Source organism: Phyllobates terribilis, unplaced genomic scaffold, assembly GCF_046119375.1.
Source record: "Phyllobates terribilis strain yellow unplaced genomic scaffold, ASM4611937v1 Scaffold_3__8_contigs__length_932513732, whole genome shotgun sequence".
NCBI lineage: Eukaryota > Metazoa > Chordata > Amphibia > Anura > Dendrobatidae > Phyllobates > Phyllobates terribilis.
In genome coordinates, this window is record NW_027362763.1 from 397,933,956 (window position 1) to 397,947,264 (window position 13,309).

The 13,309-nt window shown below is 42.9% G+C and overlaps 1 protein-coding gene across 7 annotated transcripts in view; it reads right to left on the reverse strand.

The window, feature by feature from the left end:
- The window catches only part of ASRGL1 (asparaginase and isoaspartyl peptidase 1), a 66,757-nt gene that overhangs the window by 40,506 nt on the left and 12,942 nt on the right, over positions 1-13,309 (reverse strand). For 5 of the 7 annotated variants that reach the window (XM_073675522.1, XM_073675519.1, XM_073675516.1 and 2 more), the window contains 2 exons: positions 3,947-4,135; positions 622-764 (listed from right to left, as the gene is read on the reverse strand). In XM_073675522.1, the coding sequence (XP_073531623.1) occupies positions 622-764; positions 3,947-4,133 (330 nt within the window). In that variant the 5' untranslated portion in view covers positions 4,134-4,135. Of the gene's footprint in view, positions 1-621; positions 765-3,946; positions 4,145-13,309 lie in introns of all 7 variants that reach the window. The other 2 variants (XM_073675521.1, XM_073675518.1) reach the window with 1 other exon arrangement.

A 13,309-nucleotide genomic window follows, 5' to 3' on the forward strand; every position in this document is an offset into this window, starting at 1 on the left:
ATTGGAGATATTTGCTAATATTAGTATTATTAGACCTACTACATATCGGGATAGGATCTTGGAGATGGAATACCCCTTTAAAGTCTAAGGTAGTGGTAATCATTTCCTGTCTTCACAGAGCACATCTCCTATTCTGCTGCAGAATCTGCCACTTACCATGTGAAATAAGCCACCAAGTGAGACAGGCTGGGTTGGAACAATGAAGGGAGCGGTGGAGACAAGAGGCATGTGGGGTCTTACAACAATATTTACAACACTGTTTGCATATCTGTATCAGCTTCACAATTATTAAAAGGGAAAAAAACGGTGGCATTGTTACCCATGTGATGGTTATACAGTTGCTTTTTTCTAAAAAAAAGCAAACCAAAAAAAAAAAACATGTATAAATAGGTTGTGTCACGCAGCATATCATGGCTAAAGTAGTTTAATGTAACATGTGACTCCCATTTGATCCTCTATTAAAATACTGCTTACTATAGTAATGGTACTATATGTATCTGCAACCACATTAATAATTCTAGGGGAGAAGGTCCATGCCATAGGGTCGATTACAGAGAGTCTGAGATCGGCATGTACAGAAGAGAAACCATACAGCCCCCATAGATATTGTCACTGAAATACCTTTTCCATTACAAGGCGGGCCAGTTTTATTGGGTTAGCAATGCATTTGACTGCAGAAACAGCTCCTGAGGATAAATCCTTGCCATCCATGATAATAGCATCCATCTCGACTTCTCCCTCTTCATTCAAAACAGATCCATGGCCTAAGGAAAGAAAATGGAAAGTTAGCACACAAAAGGCTAAATTCAGAGATATGTTCAGTGAGGAAAACGCATCCAGGCCTACAGCTGAACTCTAAATCTGGAGTAAATGAGGAGACATTTTGTACTGAGCACTACATCAGTGGAAATTAAATGCAAGAATGCAAAAAACTAATAGTGAAGAAGTTACTTTACATTTCTATACATAATAAGCATTTGGTCATTTTGGAAATGTTAATTGGTATTGCATCAAAAACAGGAATGACACTAATTAGAGAAAAGAAGGAAGCCCTACTAATTAATTCACCACTACTCCTTGGCACAAAATAGTATCCACATCTTAAGAGCCCGAGCCATAAAATCACATGTGTACATAGCATTCCTTCCTTTAAGAATGCAAATTGACTCTTCAAAGAGAAAGAGGACTAGAACTCTGCCACCTATTAGAAGCAGCAATCCTAAAAAGCCTCCTCACACTGGCATTCCAGGAACGTCACTCTCCATAAGGAGAAATGTTACCTCTTCGATCCCAGTCAGAAGCCTCTTATACAGCCAAATCAGATCTCATGCTTTGCACTGATGAGGTGCAATACCCTGAAACACCATTGTCTGCAAATTGAGATTCTGGCTTGGCTTTTATCCCAAGTAGAGATGAGAGAACCCGAACCCAGACAATTAATGTCCGATGCTAAACGCCGAACTGCTCATGGAAGTCCGTTGCAATGTTCGGAGTTCTGGAGTAAGTCCGGGAGGAGAGAGAAAGGAAAGAGGAGCGAGGGCGATATTTCCAGCTGAAAAGTGTGAGTCCCAATTCTTTTCAATGGGGTTCGGGTTCTGGTTCAAGTTCAGGTACAGTTCTGTACCAGAACCTTAACTTCAACGGGTGCACTCATCCCTAATCCCAATTCATATGGCAAGGCTCGTTAAAAGGGTCGATAGTGACTTTTAGGATTCCTACTTCCTATAGGTGGCACTAGAGTTGTAGTCCTCTTCCTCTCTGAAGAGGAAATTTGCAAATATAGTTTCCCAGAGGAACATTGCATGGATTATAAGCCTCCTCACACTGGAATACCAGGAATGTCACTTTTCATATGGAGAAACGTTACCCTTTAGACCCCTTTTTTAAGAATGCAAACAGCATTTTGTGGTAGACTATAAACTATAAGACTGCGGACTACAGACTGCATTTACCTTTCAGGGTAGACAGCTGCAGTTCTACAAGGCGTTTTCCTATTGAAGTGTTTGAGCTGTACGAGTCTGGACTAGGACCCTCATTAATATCAAAAATTGTATGCCTCCTCCCCTCCACCCGCATATTGGTAGCTGTGCCTACATAGTCATGATTCAGCAGTGTTACTATGGGGCCGGTTTTGCATCCCATTTACTTTATTAGAGATTGACCATGAGGACTGTCACTTCAAGAGGAACGGTCATCCCAGCTTTGTGGATGTCTCACAGGTTTAGACCAACAACATCACATATCTAGGCATTTCTAAGATTTTATCTTTTTTTTATAAGCTGTACTGTTTCTCAGTTTCTGCTGTAGATAATGTGATGGCCACTGAGGTTTTCTTTCACTTCTGATGACATTCGATGCATTTTGTAAAAATAATAATAATGTGGCAGTTGCAATTGATTTTTTTATGTGCACAGCTATACTATTGTTGCCAATAAGAGACTACATAATGGGGCAGCTCTGTTTTAAAGGCGTGAGATTTTGAATTTTGACAGTGAGGACAGGTGGAGGGTGTTGGGATGCGGCGCTGCATGCCGGATCTAACAGGGCTGTGGAGTTGGTAAGCTAAACCTCCGACTCAGACTCCTCAATTTCCATGACTCCAACTCCGACTCCCTCATACATGGCTCATGTTTAAGTGATAAATTTACTGTAGCACAGATTCATCTCCGCTAAAAGTCTAGACCCTTAGATCAGGAATAGGACAGACATTTATAGGACATTTCATAACTTTCCCAAATTCTTATGAAAAAAATATTCCCCACAAACTGCATTGAACTACTGTACCCAATTTATTATATATTTTAGGAGCTGGAGTTGGTCCATTTTATATCGACTCCACCAAAATGGGCATCGACTCCGACTCTACAGCCCGGTCTAACAACCCAAAAATTCAGTCCAGAATTTTACCAGAAAGTCGGGTCCTTTTCAGTTGCATTAGGGGGGCTTCTAGGCCTATTTTCTAATTAATGTTTTCTTAAGTATAAATGATAGAACAGACTGGTGATAGGTACTCTTTAAAGGAACTCTGTCAAATGGGTTTCATGTAATTAACAGCAGCATGATTTAGAGACAGAGACCCTGATTCCAGAGATGTATCACAGTTTTCACTGCTGCAGATCAAGCAGGGCGCAGAATGTTGATCCCTGTTTAACCCCGCCCACACAACTAATAAGTAGCTTTCTGTGCACATTGTATATTGACAGAGGTGCTAATCAGTGATTAGACAAGAAGGCAGTTAGTCCTGTAGTGATAATCTCCTGATGATAAATCCCTGATTGTATTGAACCCACCAAACACAGCCCAATAAGTGACATGACGATAGAATCAGGGTCTCCACTGACAGATTCCCTTTTACTGACAGTCCACTGGTTGCCCTTCCAGGCGATGCTGACTTTTGCATCCCCGTTGCACCTGCACTTGGTCTTTTCTAAGGCGCAGGCTGAGCTTATTGGGATTTATGAATAGTACGACAGTTTTTAGACATTTTAAATCATGTTAAAAAGAAAACCTTTTAATAATTTAAAATATTTAAATACGCCCTGTGGCACCCATCACAGAATTTGTCTACATTTTCTAGGAGACATTCCCGTTTGCAGTGTATTCTCCATGCTGTGGCAACCACTTTACTCCTTGAATAGTGACTTATATTTCAGTTCCAGATGCTATACCAATGCCTTGATCAGAAAGCATCTGAGATTCAAATAAAAAATACATTAACACAACGGCAGAAATTGCTTGTAGGTAATATGCAATTTCCATTTTCCTCTTTTAAGGCAATAACCCCTATATTGGGTTGGCTGACTGATGGACGACATTGTGATTGATTGATTGATTGATTGATTGATTAGGCTTTTGCACACCATAAACAGATGCAAGTTTTGCGGGAAGTAGGAAAAAAAAAATGTTTGTATCTTTTCCAGTGTCACCTCCTGAAGGGAAGCTTCACCTGCATTGAAATGTGGATCGTCCTCAAGCACCACCACAGCTTCTTCTACAGCAGTAAGTGCATCTCCTCCTTCTCTCAGTATATTATAACCTTGTAGAGCAGCTCGCTTTACTCCAGTACGGTACCCATCTTCATACTCCTTAACAATCGCTCCAGCACCGCCATGGACAACAATAACTGGCTTCATACCTATTAGAAGTAACAAAAAGTTAAATTTAAGTCAAAGGGATTGTTTTCAGGCTCGTTGATTTGATATTTACACCAGAAAAAGCTCTGAATTTATCTTACTGGATAAGGCATAGAGTGAGATACGTCAACCACTGGGGTCAATTGTAAAAACAGCAGACACTTTACTGTATTCTTTTCTATGGAATGGTAAAAGCGTAGTAGAATAAACAAACTGTAAAAAATTATATATATATTAGTACAGACCAAACGTTTGGACACACCTTCTCATTTAAAGATTTTTCTGTATTTTCATGACTATGAAAATTGTACATTCACACTGAAGGCATCAAAACTATGAATTAACACATGTGGAATTATATACTTAACAAAAAAGTGTGAAACAACTGAAAATATGTCTTATATTCTAGGTTCTTCAAAGTAGCCACCTTTTTGCTTTGATGACTGCTTTGCACACTCTTGGCATTCTCTTGATGAGCTTCAAGAGGTAGTCACCGGAAATGGTTTTCACTTCACAGGTGTGCCCTGTCAGGTTTAATAAGTGGGATTTCTTGCCTTATAAATGGGGTTGGGACCATCAGTTGTGTTGTGCAGAAGTCTGGTGGATACACAGCTGATAGTCCTACTGAATAGACTGTTAGAATTTGTATTATGGCAAGAAAAAAAAGCAGCTAACAGTCTATTCAGTAGGACTATCAGCTGTGTATCCACCAGACTTCTGCACAACACAACTGATGGTCCCAACCCCATTTATAAGGCAAGAAATCCCACATGTGTTAATTCATAGTTTTGATGCCTTCAATGTGAATGTACAATTTTCATAGTCATGAAAATACAGAAAAATCTTCAAATGAGAAGGGGTGTCCAAAAGCTTGGTCTGTACTAATATATATCACACTAGATGGTGGCCCGATTCTAACGCATCGGGTATTCTAGAATATGTATGCGGCCAACCGGGCACGACTAATCAGCGAAGCAGTATTTAAATGGGTTGTGCACTACTTTAAATTAACCCCCCAATGTATCCCCCCAGGGCCCCTAATGAATTTTGGAGGACCGGGGAGCGAGGCCGCCGGTCGGGGTACTTCTGCTGCGAGCAGCCGGGAGGTGAGCCTCTGAGGGCGAGCGCGCGGGCGTCTGAGGGCGAGCGCGCGGGCGTCTGAGGGCGAGCGCGCGGGCGTCTGAGGGCGAGCGCGCGGGCGTCTGAGGGCGAGCGCGCGGGCGTCTGAGGGCGAGCGCGCGGGCGTCTGAGGGCGAGCGCGCGGGCGTCTGAGGGCGAGGGCGTATGAGGGTCATCTCCCGGCTGCATCGCCGCTGACCTCCATGCGGCAGATAAGCCACTAACGGCCGCTATCTTGTTCTGAAATCCCGCATCGCTGATTGGTCCGGCCGCGACCAATCAGCGAAGCGGGATTTCCTGGACAGACACACAGACAGACGTGATAAGACAATTAGATATATAGATATATATTTATATATACATACACAGTATGTTCATGTATACCCAATTTTTGGCAGCCCTTGCGTTCACTGCATAGGCCAACACTATGGGAGACCCTCTCCTTTCTAATGGGAATTTGTCGTTACTGTGGCCCTGCTCTATGTGTCTTTAAATTATTAGTGGGGTTTTTACTAAACTTGGTCAGCCGTTGGAATCACTGCATACCCTATAACTGTATAGCAGACCAGCTCCTTTATAATGGGAACATTTTTTTTACTGAGACCCTCCTCTATGTCTCTTCAAAGGGGTATTGGGTTGCGTCCGAATTTTTAGCAGCCCTTGCAGTCACTGCATACGCAATAACAGTATAGGAGACCCACTTGTTAATAATGGAACAAAGCATAGCCGACTGATGGCGCTCTAACAATAGCGAGGGTCGACTGCTAGCCTTTTAAGAATAGTAAGGGCTGCCTGATGGCCCTATAAAAATAGGCTTTTTGACTTTCACAATCCCTCCATCATAAGTGACACAGGATGTGTCTGATGATGTGTCACACACCACATGGCCAGATAAGGCTGTGAAATGTTAAAATGACATTTCCCGGTGAATGCATTTGTCTTAAAAAATAATGTAAAAAAACAAACAGTAGAATCTTTCTTTAGTATAAAAAACAGAGTCACCAATGTAACCTCAATATAATCACATTGTTCAGCTCCTGCACCTCCTCCTCCATCTCCGAAATGACCACATCAGTCACAAGCTGAAAGCACTGCAGCACTGCCTTGGCCAAGCGGCAACAGGCTGTGCTGAAGATAACATGCTTAATGCTTAGGTGACAAACAGCCCAGCGCTGCAGAGTTGTTGAAAGCTTTAACAGCAGTCTGATCTGTGGCTCTCACCGCTGAACATACAGCTAGACATGGTCGTGTGTAACAATGGGCGGAACCTGGTGATGGAGAAATGACAGCTGGAGTAGATACGGTTTCCCTTTATGCCAGTCCTTTCACTGAGCTAAAGTATATGGCTGTGGTGAAATACAACTCTCACTGAGAAGCTGTTTCAGATTGGAAAACATTGGACCCATCAGAGGATTTGATTCTGAGGGCTCACCTTTCTCCCCCGCTCAAGAGCCCCATAGCAGCTGCAAAGTTAGCGCTATCATGAACTCTCCTGATGTAGAAGCCAGGGGACACCAGAGGATTCTCTGGTGGGACTGTCCAACCATGTTGAGAAGCAGTCCTGGCTAAAAAAAAGTGTGGGGGAAGGCTCCCGGACACTCAATGGCTTCTTTTTTACTGAGGTTGAAACCCACACAAACATGCGCAGAACATACAAAATCCTTGCAGATGTTGTCTTTGCTGGGATTTGAACCCAGGATTCCAGCGCTGCAAGGCTTCAATGCTAACCACTGATCCAATGTGCTGCTGTTCACCCTCTGATATCTAACAGGTTGGAGAAACTTGCACCTACTGCCACTCTATCTTCAGCTCCTTTGTGAGAAACTAATGTATTTGGGCAGCCACTCAGTCTACCAAATACAGTTATATGAAAAAGTTTGGGCACCCCTATTAATCTTAAGCTTAATGTTTTATAAAAATTGGTGTTTTTGCAACAGCTATTTCAGTTTGATATATGTAATAACTGTTGGACACAGTAATGTTTCTGCCTTGAAATGAGGTTTATTGTACTAACAGAAAATGTGCAATCTGCAGTCAAACAAAATTTGACAGGTGCATAAGTATGGGCACCCTTATCATTTTCTTGTTTTAAATACTCCTACCTACTTTTTATTGACGTACTAAAGCAATTTTTTGGTTTTGTAACCTCATTGATCTTTGAACTTCATAGCCAGATGTATGCAATCATGAGAGAAGCTACTTAAAGTGGCCACTTGCAAGTTGTTCTCCTGTTTGAATCTCCTCTGAAGAGTGGCATCATGGGCTCCTCAAAACAACTGTCAAATGATCTGAAAACAAAGATTATTCAACATAGTTGTTCAGGGGAAGGATACAGAAAGCTGTCTCAGAGATTTAACCTGTCAGTTTCCACTGTGAGGAACATAGTAAGGAAATGGAAGAACACAGGGACAGTTCTTGTTAAGGCCAGAAGTGGCAGGCCAAGAAAAACATCAGAAAGGCAGAGAAGAAGAATGGTGAGATCAGTCAAGGACAATCCTCAGACTACCTCCAGAGAGCTGCAGCATCAACTTGCTGCAGATGGTGTCACTGTGCATCGGTCAACTATACAACGCACTTTGCACAAGGAGAAGCTGTATGGGAGAGTGATGCGAAAGAAGCCGTTTCTGCAAGCACGCCACAAACAGAGTCGGCTGAGGTAAGCAAAAGCACATTTGGAGAAGCCAATTTCTTTTTGGAAGAAGGTCCTGTGGACTGATGAAACCAAGATTGAGTTGTTTGGTCATACAAAAAGGCGTTATGCATGGCGGCAAAAAAACACAGCATTCCAAGAAAAACACTTGCTACCCACAGTAAAATTTGGTGGAGGTTCCATCATGCTTTGGGGCTGTGTGGCCAATGCCGGCACCGGGAATCTTGTTAAAGTTGAGGGACGCATGGATTCCACTCAGTATCAGCAGATTCTTGACAATAATGTTCAAGAATCAGTGACAAAGTTGAAGTTACGCAGGGGATGGATCTTTCAGCAAGACAATGATCCAAAACACCGCTCCAAATCTACTCAGGCATTCATGCAGAGGAACAATTACAATGTTCTGGAATAGCCATCCCAATCCCCAGGCCTGAGTATCATTGAACATCTGTGGGATCATTTGAAGAGGGCTGTCCATGCTCGGTGACCATCAAACTTAACTGAACTGGAATTGTTTTGTAGAGAGGAATGGTCAAAAATACCTTCATCCAGGATCCAGGAACTCATTAAAAGCTACAGGAAGCGACTAGAGGCTGTTATTTTTGCAAAAGGAGGATCTGCTAAATATTAATGTCACTTTTCTGGTGAGGTGCCCATACTTATGCACCTGTCAAATTTTGTTTGAATGCAGATTGCACATTTTCTGTTAGCACAATAAATCTCATTTCAAGGCAGAAACATTACTGTGTCCAACAGTTATTACATATATCAAACTGAAATAGCTGTTGCAAAAACACCAATTTTTATAAAACATTAAGCTTAAGATTAATAGGGGTGCCCAAACTTTTTCATATAACTTTAAAATTCCTGAGAAGGAAATTGGGGTGGCTTCGCTACAGGTACTGGGGGTAGTGCTAATACCATGGCGTCGTACCATAGTTTACTGGAAATAATCCAGGCTGGTAGGAGGCAAGCAGATTCCCACAGAAAAGTACCAGCAGTAATGTTCAGGGACACGCGCTTGTAGAAGTCGGAGACAACACGGGGAGAAATAGTGGCGGCTGGGGACAGAGTTTGGACACGAGGCATGAGGTTGTGAAAAGCTTCCGCCTCCACGAGCCTAAAAGGCCACATTTCAAGTGCACGCAGCTGTCCAGTTTAGTATTGTGGCCTGTAGGTAAGTGGGTGGGTGGCTGCATACTTGCGCTTGCATTCTAAGTAACAGAAAACTAAGCAGATGGTGGCCGCTATCATCATCATGGCCTCACCTCGGCACTATGAACTCTCCTGAAGGAGAAGCCAGGGCCCAACGGAGGAGTTTCCGGTTTTCTGGTGGGCCCGTCCAATCCTGCCGAGAAGCAGCCCTGGCTAAGAAAAGTGTGTGTGTGTGGGGGGGGGGGAGGGGGGGTTCCCGGACACTGTATGGCTGGTTTTTTAATGTGGATGGGACATGCTTATGCATGTTATTTCTCAAACCGCATTGCAGATCAGGACATTGCCCAACTCTGTAGTCATGAAATTAAATGCGCAAAGAAAGATGTTTGTGTCAAAGCACCACCGACAAGTGCGAGTTGATGTTGGATGGACTGCCATTGCTTCTGCAACAAGCTGCATTAGAGGACTTCCTGGGAGAAATGACACCCAGAGTAGATACGGTTTCCCTCTATGCCAGTCCTTTCACCGAGCTAAAGAATATGGCTATGGTGAAATACAACTCTCAGCAAAAAAAGCTGTGGACTGGCTCCATACCGTCCCTGGCCACATTCACTTGACCACGTGTTTGTGGGTAGGCGGTCCTTCCCAGCAAGTGCACTGGGGAGGGCACAGGTAATGTTGTGGGACCCATGCTTGTAGAAGGCGGAGACGATACCGGGAGAAATAGTGGTGGCTGGGGACAGAGTATGGACACCCGGCCGCCGCCAGCATGAGGTTGTGAAAAGCTTCCGCCTCCACGAGACTAAAAGGCCACATTTCAAGTGCAAGCAGCTGTCAAAAATTTGGCAGTATAGTACTGCAGCCTGTGGATGGGTGGCTGGCTGCATACTTGCGCTTGCATTCCAAGGAATGGGGTAGGGACAACTGAACGCTGCACTGGGACAAGGACGTGGAAGGTGATTGTTGCAAGTCTGCAATGACAGGTGCATGGCGGGAGGCATCTTCGCATGCGCCAAGGATCATTTATGATGAGCACACTTTTAGGCAGTGACCTGGGAGTCAGAGATGCTTCCAGAGGTCTTCCCCATACTGTTCCCATGTCTTTTCAGCACTGTATGTATGTGTCTGATGATGTGTCACACACCACATGGCCAGATAAGGTTGTAAAATATTAAAATGACATTTCCCGGTGAATGCATTTGTCTTGGTTGAAAGCAATGCAAAAGTGTAAAAAACGCATCAAAAATGCTACATGTGAACATAGCTCAAGGTGTGGAGGACTATTTTTGGTTTTTGTTATTTATTTTGCCTTATATACAAGTCATTACCCTGGAAAGGATGTTCCTTAACATATTTCCCAGGAAAATCCATTTTAGTTTTGTTTTTTTATGTTTTATTGTGAGTCCGTAAAAGTGGCGTAATACTCTGACGTTGCTGACAGAAGTGACCTGGGAGTCAGAAATGCTTCCAGGAGTCTTCCCCATGCTGGTCCCATGTAATTTGAGCACTGTTCCCATCGATTTGGGCAATTTTTAGGCTCTCTGCAGACCGCCGGGGGGAGCCGCCTGATAAATGCTCGAGTTTCCCATAGACTTACATTGGGCTCGTTGCTCGGGTCGTGCACCCGAGTATTCCAATTTGCTCAACCTGAGCATCGACCACCCAAGCATTTTAGTGCTCGCCCATCACTAGCTGTAACGCTATTAACCTGCAGATTAACTCTATATATGCAGCTTAACAGTTTTGGGACATGACCGTTTTCCTTTAAGATTTTGCTTTGAAACTAAAGTGGTAATGCTAAGTTTATCAATTCCCAGCACAATACACACGCACTTGTGTTATATAACAATGCAGGCTTAATAATTACCAGAGTAATATGTAATGGAATATAAAAAAATTTTAAAAAAAACACACTGAGTGTGCACTTTTTTTTTCAACCTCTGACCCGAAATAAAACATGCTTTACTTATTAGCCTTGGCTACAAACTAAATGCCGCAGTCAACAAAAATTCCATAAAGTCATCAGCTGCCATAATAGGGCAGACTTCAGAGAGACAAAAATATGGAACTGTACCACCAATATATTAGGTTTCTGTACCATACGCTCAAAATTGTAAAGAGGATGGTGCATGCAAGGTACCAGTAGCCCAAATTACAAAATAGAGTGAGGAGTATAAAAATATAGTATGAGACAGCCTGCATGTAAAAACGAGTGAAATATTACACATGTGGTCAAAATTGTTGGTACCCCTCGTTTAATGAAAGAAAGACCCACAATGGTCACGTAAATAACTTGAATCTGACAAAAGTAATAATAAAATAAAAATCTATGAAAATGAACAAATGAAAGTCAGACATTGCTTTTCAACCCGGCTTCCACAGAATTTTTAAAAAAATTAAACTCATGAAATAGGCCTGGACAGAAATGATGGTACTCTTAACTTAATATTACTCTTAATGGACGTGGCCGCAGGAGGAAAATTGATGACGAATCAAAGACGGATAATACGAATGGTAACAAGAGAGCCCAGGATAACTTCTAAAGAGATTAAAGGTGAACTTCAAACTCAAGGAACATCAGTGTCAGATTGCACCATCCGTCGTTGTTTTATCCAAAGTGGACTTCATGGTAGACCACCAAAGAGAACACCATTGTTGAAAAAGAAGAAGAAAAAAAAAAAAAAAAAAAAAAAAAAAAAAAAAAAAATCACAAAAAAGACAGACTGGAATTTGTCAAACTACATGTTGACAAGCCACAAAGCTTCTGGGAGAATGTCCTTTGGACAGATGAGACAAAAATGGAAGTTTTTGGCAAGGCACATCGAATCTATGTTCACAGACGGAAAAATGAAGCATATCAAGAAAAGAACACTGTCCCTACTGTGAAACATGGTGGAGGCTCTGTTATGTTCTGGTGGTGCTTTGCTGCATCTGGCACAGGGTGTCTTGAATCTGTGCAAGGTACAATGAAATCTCAAGACTATCAAGGGATTTTAGAGAGAAATGTGCTGCCCAGTGTCAGAAAGCTTGGTCACAGTCGCAGGTCATGGGTCTTGCAACAGGATAATGACCCAAAACACACAGCTAAAACACCCGAGAAAGGCTAAGAGGAAAACCCTTCGTTACTTACCGGTAACGGGATTTTTCGGAGCCCATGACAGCACCACGTGAGAGAGAGGATCCGCCCATCAAGGACAGGAAACCTACAGGTTAAAAAGGGAGGCCCTCTCCTCCCGCCTCAGTTTAGTTAACAGAGCATGAAAGTACCGCCAAGGTTAGTTATGACAAAACATAATCACATTAAATACATTACTTTTCATCAATTTCCCGCAAGGGTGCACAAAAAGAAATCAAATCTACGGGAGTGCACAACACAAGTGAAGGGAGGGAATATAAAGGTGCTGTCATGGGCTCTGAAAAATCCCGTTACCGGTAAGTAACTAAGGCTTTATTCGGTCGCCCATGACAGCACCACGTGAGAGAATTACAGAGACGAAGGAAATTAGGGAGGGACCACAGCTTGAAGCACCCTTCTCCCGAAAGGGAGATCTGCAGAGCCACCCAGATCCAATCTATAGTGCCTATAGAAAGTAGAGGGAGAAGACCAAGTGGCAGCCTTACAAATTTCCTCAATGGAAAGCCCTGTCTTCTCCGCCCAGGAGTTTGATACCGCTCTGGTAGAATGCGCCCTCAATCCCTCCGGTATCTCTTTATCCCCTGAGGAGTATGCGAGGGAAATGGCCTCCTTGATCCATCTAGCGATTGTAGCCTTTGAGGCCTTACAACCCTTTCTAGCCCCCTGATAGCATATAAATAGGGACTTATCTTTTCTAAAGCCACGTGATACTTCTAAGTACTTTAGTACGCACCTCCTAACGTCTAAAGTGTGAAGTCTCTCCTCCTTTTGATTTTTGGGCGGGAAGCAAAAAGTCGGGAGAACTATTTCCTGGGTTCTATGGAATCGAGTGGCCACTTTAGGAAGAAAGGCTGGATCAGGTTTTAATATAATTCTATCGTCCAGAATTTGCGTAAAAGGAGGGCATATTGAAAGGGCCTGTAGGTCACTAACTCTCCTGGCTGAAGTTAGGGCTACTAACAGGACCGTCTTTAGGAAAATAATTTTGGGGGAGACTAAATCTAGTGGCTCAAAAGGAGGACTGGTCAAGGCATCTAAGACAAAATTCAAATCCCAGGGAGACATCTTTACTTTGGTAATGGGTCTACACCTAAAGGAAGCTTTTATAAAATGGGC